The sequence below is a fragment of the Myodes glareolus genome, chromosome X, assembly GCF_982192425.1.
Source record: "Myodes glareolus chromosome X, mMyoGla1.1, whole genome shotgun sequence".
Classification (NCBI taxonomy): domain Eukaryota; kingdom Metazoa; phylum Chordata; class Mammalia; order Rodentia; family Cricetidae; genus Myodes; species Myodes glareolus.
Genome location: NC_142053.1, coordinates 2,995,233 through 3,007,887, shown reverse-complemented (window position 1 = coordinate 3,007,887; position 12,655 = coordinate 2,995,233). Strand labels below are relative to the sequence as shown.

Below are 12,655 nucleotides of genomic sequence, written 5' to 3'. Positions count from 1 at the left end.
CAAAATTGATCCGCCAGCATCTGTGGAAGTCGTTGGCCCAGAGCCTGGGCCAGATCTCACCGGGCGCAGGCGGGGATGCCACTAGGCAGTGGGGCCCTTCACGCGGTGGAGGCCTCCCGGCCCCGGGGCCGGGTGCCCAGAGGAATTAGCCTGGATGTTTTCCATGGCGGCAAAACTTTCTGGAGCTCGCTCCAAGCCAGACGAGTGGAGCCCCAGCCTTGATTTCTCCAGCATCCCCGCGGGACGGAGCAGGGAAGGGGTGGGAGGACCGAGGACACTGGCGGGAGAATGTGCGGAATGTGCCAGGCGCTTCTACCTACCCCAGGAGAGGGCAGAGGAAGGGGGCCGGCCGAGGGGAGGGGCGAGGGGCGAGGCTCTCTGCAGCCGGAGAAAACCTGTTTGTTCTAGGGCGGGCGGAGCCCAGTCCGTGACTCCCTGGTTCCCTGCGCTCCCCGCTGCGGCCCGTGCCCGCCGACGCGGCCCGGTAGGGTCAGGCGCTGCCCACCCGAGGGAGCCCGCGCACCACACCCGCCTGACCCTCTGCCCATCCCACAAGCCAGGCACCTGTATCAGGTAGGGTTGTCGAGTTGCCGTCCGAAGGACGCGACCGATCGGGAGGCAGCAAGGGGCACCCGGTTTGTGTCCTGGACACAAGGAAGAGCCTCAGTTTTCCTACTCATAATTCATACTCGCTCCAAGCATCCCTTCTGGGGTTCCCATTAGGGAGGCAGTTTTCTGCTTTTCACTGCGAGTGAAGAAACTGAGAGGCAGGGTACTTCAGTGTGATCAAGAAAGGCAAGTGGCCTCTGGCCAGTCTTGTCCCTCTGTCCTAATCATTTGAGGATGAGACTGATTGTTGGTAGAGTGCCGGCTGGGAGGGGGCAGGGTAAGCCTAGAGCTGGTGTTTTGCAAAAATCGCGGAATCTCACATCGGCAGTAAAATGTGCCCATTTTGTAGATGAAGAAACTGAGGTGCAGAGGCAAACTCCAAGAATCCCCTTAATGGCCTGGAGCCTAGGGCGAAGGGACTTGATGGTGGTTTGTGATAGACATGTGCTGGACCTTGGGCAATCTCAGGGCTGGAAGGGAGCTGCTCATACTCAGACAGAAGGCGCCGAATCAAGTGTCACTGTGGTGTTATCAGTGGGATCTGCCGTATACAGTCTCTGTGACTGGATTCTTTGTGTGGGGGCAGGAGGAGCCAAGAGCCTCGTCCTCTTTGGAACTGCATAGTGATACTTGGCCTCAGAACGACTGAAAACTCAGGCCCTCCTGTCTGCTATGCCACTTCCTTCCAAGCTGTGGCACCTGGCAGCTCCACTGATCACAGGGAGAAGCCTACCAGGCCCACCTTCCCCTTCTGGGCCATTGAATCTCTGCAGTTTGTTGGGAGTTGTGTTCCCCACAAGGCATTTGGACTGAGTTTTGATATTAAGGCGGTTGGTGACACCTGCTCTTGGTCTTATCTTGGTCTCATGGCTCCTTGGAGTTCTGGTCATGGTACCTGGACTGGGGTAGGAAGCAGGTTTCCACAAGCTGATGAGCCTGAATAGTGGTAAGGGGCTCTGAATCCCAGAGCATCAGTGGAGGCTTAGGAGGTTATCTTCCCATAGCCTCAGCTGGCTCATCTGAACAAACAGTGCCAGCTTGGGTGCCAACAAGTCTCCAGGGCCCAGGTGCATTCACCAGGTCTGATTTGCTGGAGGGCTTTCGTGTGTGTGCTGTTCACCTCACCACCCTCAGGCCCACTCACTGCAGGGTTTGAAGGAACAGCGCCATCTCACCTGCTCTGCTCCTATGGGTTCTCAGCCCTGGCTGGGATTCTGCAGTCAGCAGGGTGGAACTGATAGAAGGTGCCTAGGTCAAGGCCAGGCACAGAAAGCGCTCAAAATCTGCTCATTTTCATCCTCTGGATGCTCATGAGTCAGTGACAAAGGTGGCTCATGACCAGAGGGTGCTGCAGCTTTGAGAGGCATAAGAGCAACACCTGGGGCAGGGATGCAAGCCCAGCTTGAAAGGTTAGGTTGGTTCCCTGGAGAGGAAAGACTTTGAATGAGAGTCCAGCAGCTTCCAGATCAAGATGGGTAGGAGAAAAATTGGCCCGACATTTTACAAAGAGAAGTCAGCCCCTCCAGAATCATCACAGGAGCAGTTGTGTGCCGCTGGGACAAAGCCCTCCCAACTTGAGGGTCGTGGTCCCAGGAGCAGCTAGAACCTAGAATAACCCTTCCTCAAACTGCTTTGGGCTCCCAGAGGCCTGTGAAGCCTTCTGAGACCTGCTAGGGCATGGACTCTGGTTTCTCAGCATTCTGGACCTGGCTAAGGTAGGCAATGGTACCTGTTGCTGAAGTTTTTCGGCACGCCAAGAAAACACCCCCAATTCTGGATTGCTGCATTCTGAAAGCCAGAGCCTGCCCTTCTCCTCTCTCACTGACGTCTCCCTTTAGTTTGGACGTTGCTTCAAGCCATAGCCTACATTGTGCCAGGTCACACATAACACAAATTTGCCTTCTGCTTGTGGAGCCCTGAGGCCACTTTCATTGCCAGTCCTGTGGTGACATGGGACAGGATCATTGCCAGGAAAGAAGAAAGCTGCTTTCTAGGGTTCTGGTGCTCAGAGAAACTTCCTGTGTTGCACTCCAGACTTTGGACACCCATGGTTGGGAATGGACCTGGGTGCCCACAACTTGTCCAGCCTCTTTCTCCCAAGTCAGGCCCTACCTCACCTCTTGCTCCCATGATCTTAGAAAAGGAATCATCATCCCCAGTTAAACCCTCTCCTTGTACCAAAATTCTTAAATAAAAGGTGTTGGGTGGGGGGCAATCAAGGCCATAAGAAGTGCCCAGGTTTGTACAAGTGGATAGTTGCTGAACCGGATTCTGAACTCAGTGTAGCCTCTGGGCCTTTCTCTTACCCATGAGGCTGTAAAGACACTATTCTCACTGACAGCACACCCTGCTAGGGACAATATGTTGGCTAGTTCATCCCCCTGATCTGCTGTCAGTTCCTGTAGCTCACTGTCCTGGGCTCTAGTATGAGCTGGTTCTCCATTGATATGCCTGGTGTCAGTTCATTTTTCTCAAAGGGAAACTGAGACATGGAATGAAGCCCTTTTACCTTCTGTGGATGCACGTGGAAGCATTTGGCAGGTCTTTTCAGTTCACTTTCCCTGCTAGAATGACCAGAGTTAGAGGGTGTGGACAGGGAAAGGGGTCAGAGTGGAAAAGAGGCTGGAAAACTCAGTGCCAAGAGGCCTCATGTGTGTCGTTTTCCTGGGCTGATGTGCACACTCGGACTCAGAGGCGAGGAGGCTGGAAAGGGATCTGCAGCTCAAGCAGATGTCCCTGAGGAATTTGCTCTCAGAAACACGCTCTGGGCTTTTCCTGTGGGCAGTGCTTACTTCTTGTTTTGAGGGAGAGCTAGGAACCTAGGGGGTAGGTAGAGCAGAAGACGGGCAATTCTTTACTTACTTGTAGCCCCTCTCTTGTACAGTTGCCCTTGAGGCTACTACTGGTGGCCTGGGGGGGGGGAGGCTGTGGAGCTCTGGAGACACACCCTGGATTCAGAGGAGTCTTGGCCTCTGGGGCAGTGGTGGGCAAGCCCAAGCTACTGGTGGTGCCTGTTGGTGGTCCTTGTCTTTGGATCTGTCTGTGGGCACATCTCAGGCCTGAGGTTCAGCCCCCTTAGGCTAATCCCTGTGATGGTTGGCTCAGAACACCACTTTGTGATGACTAAGTCACTTTCCCAGAGAGCTTGATGTGGCAGACAGTTGCTATGGAGAGAAGAGGCACCAGGATTCCAGTCACAGGAATGGGGAGCCCTGTTGAAAATGCTGACATCAGGCACTGCCTGGTTTAGCCTAGAAAGAAAAAACCACAAAACCCAAAAAAATAGACCTTGCCTCACTATTTCTGTCCATCTCCTACTCATTCTTTTGTACTTTAGGACCTGATCCAAGGGCGCCTCCTTGAGAAATGCAGAACTCTGGCAAGGCCCGCAGGGCCTGTCTCTCTTTCTCTGACTCCTGTGTATCTCCCTAGCACCCAACCTGACCAGTAGTTTCCCATAGGTGCTTGTTGCAGAAAGAAAAGTGTGATCTTGGGCAAATGCATTCTCATCTCTTGGCTTTCATATTCTTATCCCAAAATGGGAATTGTTGTAGAGGCAAGAATGGAGTGAAAGGGACTTTGGGTTTAAGCTGGGCAGGAAAGTATGAGAGAGAGTATAGAGGACCTGGAGTGAGGAAGCCTGTGGAGAGAAACATTTTTGGGAGCTGGAGGGGCTGCTGGGTAGTTCTTTTCTTTCTCACTAGAGGATCACTTGAAAAAAGGACAAAAGCAGTCTGGGCCAAAGTTAGGAGCAAGTGGGGCTGAGTTCTTATTACCTTGTGCTCTGGCAAAGGATGAACAGGTGGCTGCTGTGAGGACTCGGGATACGCAGGGGAGAAAATGTTGAGGTGGTGATGGGTTCCAAAGTCCCCAGTCCCTTTTGACCTCGTGACGTGCCCATCTGCAGATGGAGATAGCATCTCTGAGTGACTAGGGCTGGCCTGAGACCTTAAATCTCATGTTGCAGAAGGCTATTGGGATGTGAAGGTGTTGAGAGTGCGCAGGTAGCTTGGACTGCAGAGAAAGGTCTAGGAGCTCCTCAGTCCCTTTCTTGTACTGCGGAGGTAACAATGGTAATGATGCAAATAGCTCACATGGGGAATTACAGCAGGGGTCTTGTTGGGAGCAAAAGGGGGTCTTGTTGGGAGCAAAAGGTCCCATGGTCCCTGCTACCCTCAGCAGGCTGGCCTCACCCAGATATCTCAGAGGTGTCACTGAGAGCTCTTCCCAGCATCCCTTAGTAGTCCTGTAGACCAAGGCACCCCTGAAGTGACCCAGTTTCTCTAAGCAGGTGTTTGAGTCCATTCCTCTGAGAATCAGAAAATGAATACAGGAGAGCCAGGGAAAGTCTAGGGTCTTGGGAATGGCAGATAGCTAACAGTACTCCTTCCCCTTTGGGGTTTCAGCTCCCTACCCAGTTGAGAAGGACTTGGCTGCGTCAGACATCTTCCTCCCAGGATCTACAGATGCCAAGATGTCTAGAATCTGGAGTTTGGAGATGAGATGGCAGGAGGTGAAATTCCAGACTTTCATGTAGAAGTCATTTACCTGTAAAGCACATTTAAAAATACACCCCCATGCTTGCTTTTTCCATATTACATTTTTCCTTCTGCATCCCAAGTCTCTTCCAACTTTTTTTCCACGTAGTATCCCTCCTTCCTTCTGCCTTGTTGGCGTGCAGGCAGGAGCTCCAGTGATTAGAGCAATGCAGACAGGTCGCAGGCTCCTGCCAGAGGGGCCCAGCCTTCAGTTCCTAGGATCTGTACACTGAGTAGTAGACTCAGGAGCTCAGACGGGAGCCAGCTGCTGCTCAGCCTTTGCTCTGGCAGAGCCATCTCTGTCCAAGATCTCTAAATCACTTGCAACTCCCCTCCCAATCCCAGCTCTGGATCTCAGCACCTCCTGGACCAGCGACAGCAGTGTCTCTTCTGGATCTTTATGGGTGGAAAGCAACCTGTCTGCTGACTACTGCTGGGGCTCCACTTGAAGACAGTGGGACTCAGAATGCCCAAGGTTACAAAACCTGGCTACAGGAGGCTGCTTTACAAATGGAACATTTCATCATTCCAGTCCTTTTGGCCTAGAGAATCAAGTTGGCAGTTTGCGTGCTAGCTTAGGTCAGTCTGGGTTCAAACTTCGTGGACCAAGTGCATTCCTTGAGAAAGGATCGAACCAGTGCAGCTAAGTATGTTGAGTGTGAGTTGGGGATAGAGGTCGTGTTTCCTGAATTCTAGCATTTTCAGCCCCTCATAACTCCTGGAAGGGACCTGGAGTGAGAACCAGTGTTTTTTTCAGCCTGGCAAACCCCAGGTACCTGCTCATCCTTGCACTTCTTTCTGCAGCCTCTAGAGGGAGACTGCCGCAGCCAAGACTACCTGCTGTGGTGGCCTTCCACCACGCATACAAAGCAGCAAACACTCTTCGGGTTCTGGTGGACAGGGTGATGAGCAGAGAAGCAGTTCTGATGACTCTGCTTTCCCCACAGGAAAAACCAGATGCAGGCTTGGGTACATTTTGAGAACAGGGCTTCCCTAAGGCCATCCTGCATCTGCTGGCATAGGTTGGGTTGGACAAGAAGGGAGGGTTGAAAGGACCCTGGCCAAGGAGCTACCTAGGCTGACTAGACTCTGGGGTTTAGGAAGCTTGGAGACTCAGAGCTGAAGAGTCCAAATACGGTCTTGCAGGACAGCCTTAGAGGACAGCTGTAACATCAAGGGTCTGTCTCCCTTGCAGATTTTGATTTTTTTTTCCAAGTTTGAACCTGTACCCATACAGTAGTGAGGAACCAAAGTGACATGTGGGGAAAAGGAGGGCTTTCCCAGGATGCCAGAGCTAGTATGAAGATGCATTCTCCTTCCCATAGACCAACTGTCTTTATCTGAGACTGCCCATCCAAGAGATTAGCTTTGGCTGCATTCATCCATCTTGAATAGCAAGTTCCTTGGAGACTGGGACTCAGTGTCACTTTGTTGCTGTCCTCATGACCAGCTACATTCCAAGCCTGTAGCTCTGTCACAACAGGTGGACCCTTTGCCCCCAAACAACAGAGAAATACTTGCAGGCAAAGCTTTTCTAGGGTGACATGGGCACCTACACTGGAAATCTCCAGCCTTATTGAATTCATACAGATGTCATTCGCTACATCTGTCTCTAGCCACTAGGTCACATGCTCTGTCCTGCTATTTTTGTTTCATGCCTAGGGAGTCCATCTAGGGCTGAGTTATGAACTCTGTAAAACTGGCAAAGCCAAGGATTGAGTCCTACAAAAGGTTTGCATGGTTGCTTGCAGATTTGGAGCTGAGCTTCCTCTTCAGTCCTGGGCATTAGGAATCACAGTTTATCCTTGGGAATGAAGCCCCACACACACACACCTCTTTATGCTCTTGCTTGCACTGAGACCAGTTCCTAGCACACAAACACTCAAACAAGCACTTTCACCTGTGTCCTCTTGTTGTAGAATATTCTTTTAAGGTGTGTTACATTTGTTTATGCTCTGAAACATTTGTTTAATGATGTAAAGGTGTGTTGCTTTTGCTTGCGCTGCACTTGTTTAACTCTGTGAAGCTGTGATTCTCTGCCTGCCTAAAACACCCGATGGGCTTATAAAGAGTTGAATAGCCAATAGTGAGGCAGGAGCAAGGATAGGCGTGACTGGCAGGCAGAGAGAATAAATAGAAGGAGAAACAAGGAGGAGCAAGCAAGATCAAGAAGAGGATGCTCGGGGCTATCTACCCAGCTCCCAAATAAATCACACAAGGAGGCTTATTCTTACCTATAAAAGCCCGGTCTTGGCTTGTTTCTAGCCAGCTTTTTTTTTTCTTAAATTATCCCATCTACCTTTTGCCTCTGGGCCTTTCCTTTTCCTACTTCTAAATGTCTTATCTTTCTTCTTACTCCGTGGCTGGCTATGTGACTGCCCCCTAGCGTCCTCCTCTCCCTGTTCTATCTTGCTCCTTCTTTCCTTCCAGATTTCCCCTCCTATTTATTCTCTGTCTGCCAGGTCCCCCATCCTTCCTCCTGCCTCGCTATTGCCCTCTGGTGGCATGTCCTTGTCACCCTGCACTAAAATGATCACTGTTCTGTGATCTTAGAAGTCAGTGCTAGGGCTGGGGATTTATCTCAATTGGTGGAATGCTTGCCCTGGATTCAGTCCACAGCACTGCTCACAGCATGTGTAGTGGTCCACATTCACACTCCCAGCACTTGAGAGATGGAGGCAAGTGGAGCAGAAGCTAACAGTCTTCCTTGGCTACATAGTGTCTTCAAGGCTGGCCTGGAATAATAAATAATGCATTCATAAATGAGAGAAAGAAAACGAAATAATGCTAGAGGCTTTCCATCTTTCATTCCCAGTTTACCTCTGCTTGGCATCTGGCTCCAACCTCAGAGCAGTTCCAGACCCCATAACCCCCCTACCGCCCAGACTTGAGAAGGCAACCAGTCTGCTCTTTACTCTCACCCAAGCCCTTGCTGGAGCAATCCAGTTCCAGGGATCTTTGAGCCAAGAGCGGAGGACCAGCTGCTAATTGGATTAAGTCCTTCTTACCTTTTCCCAACATCTGCTCCAGCTCTCTGCAAGATGCCCAGAAAGACATGGGTCCTTCTTCTTGGGGTGGGTGGATATGAAAACAGCAGGGGGCCAGAGTGAGGGCCCCAGGGTGGGGTGGCACCCAGAGGATACCACAGCCACTAGGGAAGATTTCCCTCCAAGCCCATTTCCCCTGAGATTCCTACATCCAGACTAGAGCATCAAGGAGCCTGAACTTGGTCAGAAGAAGGTTAGCTCCTTAGACAGGCCACTGGACACACTTTTCTTTTCTATCGTGGTTTCCTCTTCCTCTATGTTTAGTACAATATGACCAGGTGGGACTAGGTTGTGATCCAGAGAGGAGTGGGAAAATGAGCTTATCTGTGCCTCCCAGAGGTACATACCCTTGCTCCTTTGCCTGGGGAGTTGCCAGTGGTGCTTTCAGGCAAAGAAGTAAGGTACTATTGAAGTTTTTCACATTTGATAGCATCAAAAGACCCAGGGACCAAGGGCTCAGGCCTCAGTGGTCTGCCTAGAGGCATTAACTGTACCCATGCATTCTGGCTCATGGGGTCATTTCACCTCCTGCTACAGCTTCAATGCCATGATGAGGTGTCATTCCTGGCATGCAGAAGATTCAGCCTGCCTGGACTGCACTTGGTACAGTTTATGAGAGAGCAGGCTCTTGCTGATGTGGCTAATTTAGTCTGGTCTTTGCCCCCTTCACTTCCTCTTTAAGTGTGCCCCCGACTTCCATGGAAACATGTCCAGGTCCTGCCAGCTGGCACCATTACTGAGCTGGTCAAAGCCTAGCCCTGGAGAGACCCAGAGGGTAGAAGACCCTAGAAAGGAAGGATTTTTCCTTAGCATAGCCAAGGCCTTGCTTTCTGTCATGCCTACACCTCTGAACATCCCAGGCTCTCTTTGGGTTTGCAGGATCAGCTGTGATTATTCAGGGTAGCACCCAAACCTGTCACAGTCTAGGATGTTCCCTAGTCCTCAGCTAGTCCTCAGCTTTGGGTCTCTCAGTCCTAAAGCAGCGGGTTCCCTGAGCCCTTGCCCTATCTCCAAGCCTACCCCCAAAGGTGTTTGCCTGAGATATGCTTCAATCCTACCCTCTCATTTTTCCAGTGCTGGATCAACTCCGTACTAGTCTCCCTGACACTGTTGGTTTCCTTGCTGCCAACTCTCTTCCCTAAGACTCTTTCCATTAGCACTCTCTGTGATCTTCCCTTAATATAATAACAGACTAGAGCACACAGTTCCTGATAGGCAACAAGTTCCGTATTCTCCAGGTGAGCAGCCATGGCTGTACGGGTATGTGTGGCATTCAGCTGTGGAGTGTATGCTTGTTCTCTTGGCTCTCTCTGCATTTCAGAACTCTACTGCCTCTGTCCTTCCTGATCCCTGAAGGAAAATCTGCATGATCTTGGCATGATAGGATCACAAAGGGCCTCTATGAGTTCAATTTCTGTCATAATGTAGTAGCTGAGGCTTGGCGCTTTGGAGAGAAAAGATTCTCATTTAGTTCTGGAGACTCAAGGGCATGGTTTGAGCGGTCGCTCAGGTAAGGAACTCATGGCTGGTGGTGTCACAGTGGCAGGCAGGAGAATCTGTGTGTCAGAGAGATAACTTACATGGTGAACTGGGAAGCCAGGGAGAAACCAGAGCTGGACTAGGCTTGCTTTTGGGTAACAAACACCCATGAGAACTAACCAAGTTATCCCAAGACATTAATTCTATCATACAACAGTTGTCCCAGTGATCTAATTACCTTTCACTGAACCTTACTTTTTGTGGGGGATGGGGATAGGGATGGGTGGGTGTGTGGGTAGAGGGGATGAGTATGGATGTACCTGTGTGTGCATGTTCATATACACATGTGGAAATTAGAGGTCAATAGCAGGGGTCTTTATCATCACTGTCTGCCTTACTTTATGAAATAGGAACTCTCCATAAACCTAGAGTTCACCCATTTGGCTAGACCGACTGTCCAGCAAGCCTCAGGGATCCTGCTATCTTTTCCTTCCCACTGCTAGCAATAAGGATGTGTTATTATGCCTAGCACTGACTGAGCCATTTCCACATCCTCCCAAACTTCACTTCTTAAAAGTCCCAGTACCTCTTAATATTGCCATATGGGGACCAAGCTTCCAACATAAGAGCCCTTAGTGGGGACAAACCACATTCACACTCTAGAGGTGACCAATAAGCCTTCAGAAATTTATGTATTGACAAATCTGTGTTTGTCTTTGTCCCCAGGAGCTCACTTTGTTGAAAAATAAACATCATGAGCACTTCAAGAGGTAATGGAAAAGGTGAGCCTGGGCTACATGTCTGCCTGAATTATCACCAGCAAACCCCTAGAGGAACATGAACATTGCCCAGGCAGCTGATGGATGACCTTATAATGGGAGGGCTGGCAAGGGCCTTGGGACTAGGGGCTGGGGTTCCCCCTTTAAGGCTCTAAGGTTTGCCCCTGCCAGGGAAACCTTTGTCAGCCAGTGAAGAGGAACGGAAAAATGTCCTGAAGCAAATGAAAGTACGAACTACACTGAAGGGTGACAAGAGCTGGATAATTAAGCACGAAGACTCAGACGACCATACTGTGTAAGTCCAGGAGGCGAGGCCAGAAGGGAAGGCAGCAATCAACATTGAGGATGGGGGCATGGGACCCAACCCTAGCTGGGGATGCTGAGAACATTTCACCATTTAGAGCTAGCTCAGGCTGTGTCCACTGGCCAGCCAGGTGAGGGTGAAACCTGAACACAGCCACAGATGGAATACTGAGGTGCATGTGGTCACACACCTGTAAAGTAGGTTGGCAGAGGAGAAGGTAAGATGCAGTGGTGGTGCATAGCAGGCCAGTTTGGGGATGGAACCACAGGTTGACAGGTGGCAAGGAACTTGGGAGCCACTATGTTCAAGTCCTGTCTTTCCACAGAGCACTTCCTTCGGGACAAAACTGCGCCACATCCTCATCATCTGGAGAGGGATCAAATGCCAGGTAAGAGGTGGTACCTAGCTGACTCTTAAACGGACCCCAGAGGCTCTTCTGCTACAAGGAGGGGTGGACATCACATAGGGAGCACATAGGGAGGCTGAATTGAGTCATTTGAAATACATGGATAAGACAGGCTCTTTGGGCTTCCCTTTTAATGTTTCTGCAACTTGGCCATCTCCAAGAAGCTGCTCCCTGATAAAATCAGGGTCTATAGGAATAAATGCTAGCTAGGGCTCTGTGGTACCCTTAGACCTAGCCCCACTATTCCAGCCCAGGACTCTAATATTTCTTAATAGGACTATCTGCTGAGCCCTTGTCCTTTTGTCAACTCCTTGCCTTCCCTGAGTCCAAGATTATCCCCTCCTTCACTACTTCTAGCATGCTCTCCTTAGTGCCCCCTAAGTCTTCTGAACATCATCTTTTGTAGACACATGGCAAGCTCCAGTGCCCAGAAACTAACATTTTACACTTTAAGCACCACTAGGGGGCAGAGGAGGAAACATTCTAGAGGAGTGGAAAGGGAAGGCCAGAGAGCTTTACCTTCTGTTCGCTTCAGCCCCAGACTGAGGTCAGCCTGGGCTCTGACCAAGGGACTTTCAGTCTGACCCAGGAGGGAACAGGAAGAGCTCTCCTTCAAGTACCCTGGTGCCTGGAGGGAACTCTGCAGTAAATGTTAAACTATAGAGCAAGCTGGAGGGAACTCTGCAGTAAATGTTAAATTATAGAGCAAGCTGGCCTGGCACCCTGTTGTAATCCAGGACTATGCTGAACATGGCTGTGGAGGACTCAGCCATGGCAAGGTTCCTGGGAGAGACTGAAGGAAAGCTAGGTGGAGCAAAATGGGCACCTGGCCACTATACTGGGACATACCTGACCACTATACTTGCATACCCATCAGCTGTAGTTGGGAACCAGTAAAAATAGATGGCCTGAGCTCTGTAGCGAGGCTGTTGTTCCCTTCATGTCTCCTTTTCTCTTGGCAGTTCTCCAAACACAAAGGCTCCCGCTGGTTACATCATCCGGTAAGTGATCTCAAGACTCTACTTGCATCCTCATACCACTAGGGCCACACCCAGACTTCTCAATACCTTTCGGTGTCTCTTGTAGGGGAGTGTTCACCCGAACAATAGACAGCTCATCTAACTCCCAACAGCACCACTCTAAGACCAATGGAGCTCCTAGAAGGTACATCCTTTGTGTGCTGGCCAGATGGTCAATAGAAAGGTGGGGGAGTCTTATCCAGAGCCAAGACCAACCTAGGGCTAGCAGAGGAGTAAGAGAATGTCCTGCCTGACTCTAGCGACTGGCCAGGGGCAGTGGCTGGGAGGGGCGCTCTGCATAGAGATGTGGATTATGCCTATACTTCCTAGTGCTCACAGGCTTTTATTTTACTTACCCCCATGTCCCATTGGCCTCACAGCTGGCACCTTGCTGAGAATATTAAAGCCATGTGCTTAGTTACACCTTCCTACTATGCCAAGGTGGCATGTTATGTAAACACCTTGCTATTAGTC

At 50.5% G+C, this 12,655-nt stretch overlaps 1 protein-coding gene across 16 annotated transcripts in view; it reads left to right on the top strand.

Annotated features, from left to right (window-relative positions):
• The first annotated feature begins 419 nt into the window (after positions 1 to 419).
• The window catches only part of Znf185 (zinc finger protein 185 with LIM domain), a 51,099-nt gene continuing 38,863 nt past the window's right edge, over positions 420 to 12,655 (top strand). For 14 of the 16 annotated variants that reach the window (XM_085684590.2, XM_048457508.3, XM_048457504.3 and 11 more), the window contains exons 1-6: positions 420 to 573; positions 10,400 to 10,455; positions 10,624 to 10,747; positions 11,082 to 11,144; positions 12,125 to 12,163; positions 12,249 to 12,326. In XM_085684590.2, the coding sequence (XP_085540716.1) occupies positions 10,428 to 10,455; positions 10,624 to 10,747; positions 11,082 to 11,144; positions 12,125 to 12,163; positions 12,249 to 12,326 (332 nt within the window). In that variant the 5' untranslated portion in view covers positions 420 to 573; positions 10,400 to 10,427. The remainder of the gene's footprint in view (positions 574 to 10,399; positions 10,456 to 10,623; positions 10,748 to 11,081; positions 11,145 to 12,124; positions 12,164 to 12,248; positions 12,327 to 12,655) is intronic. The other 2 variants (XM_048457505.3, XM_048457509.3) reach the window with 2 other exon arrangements.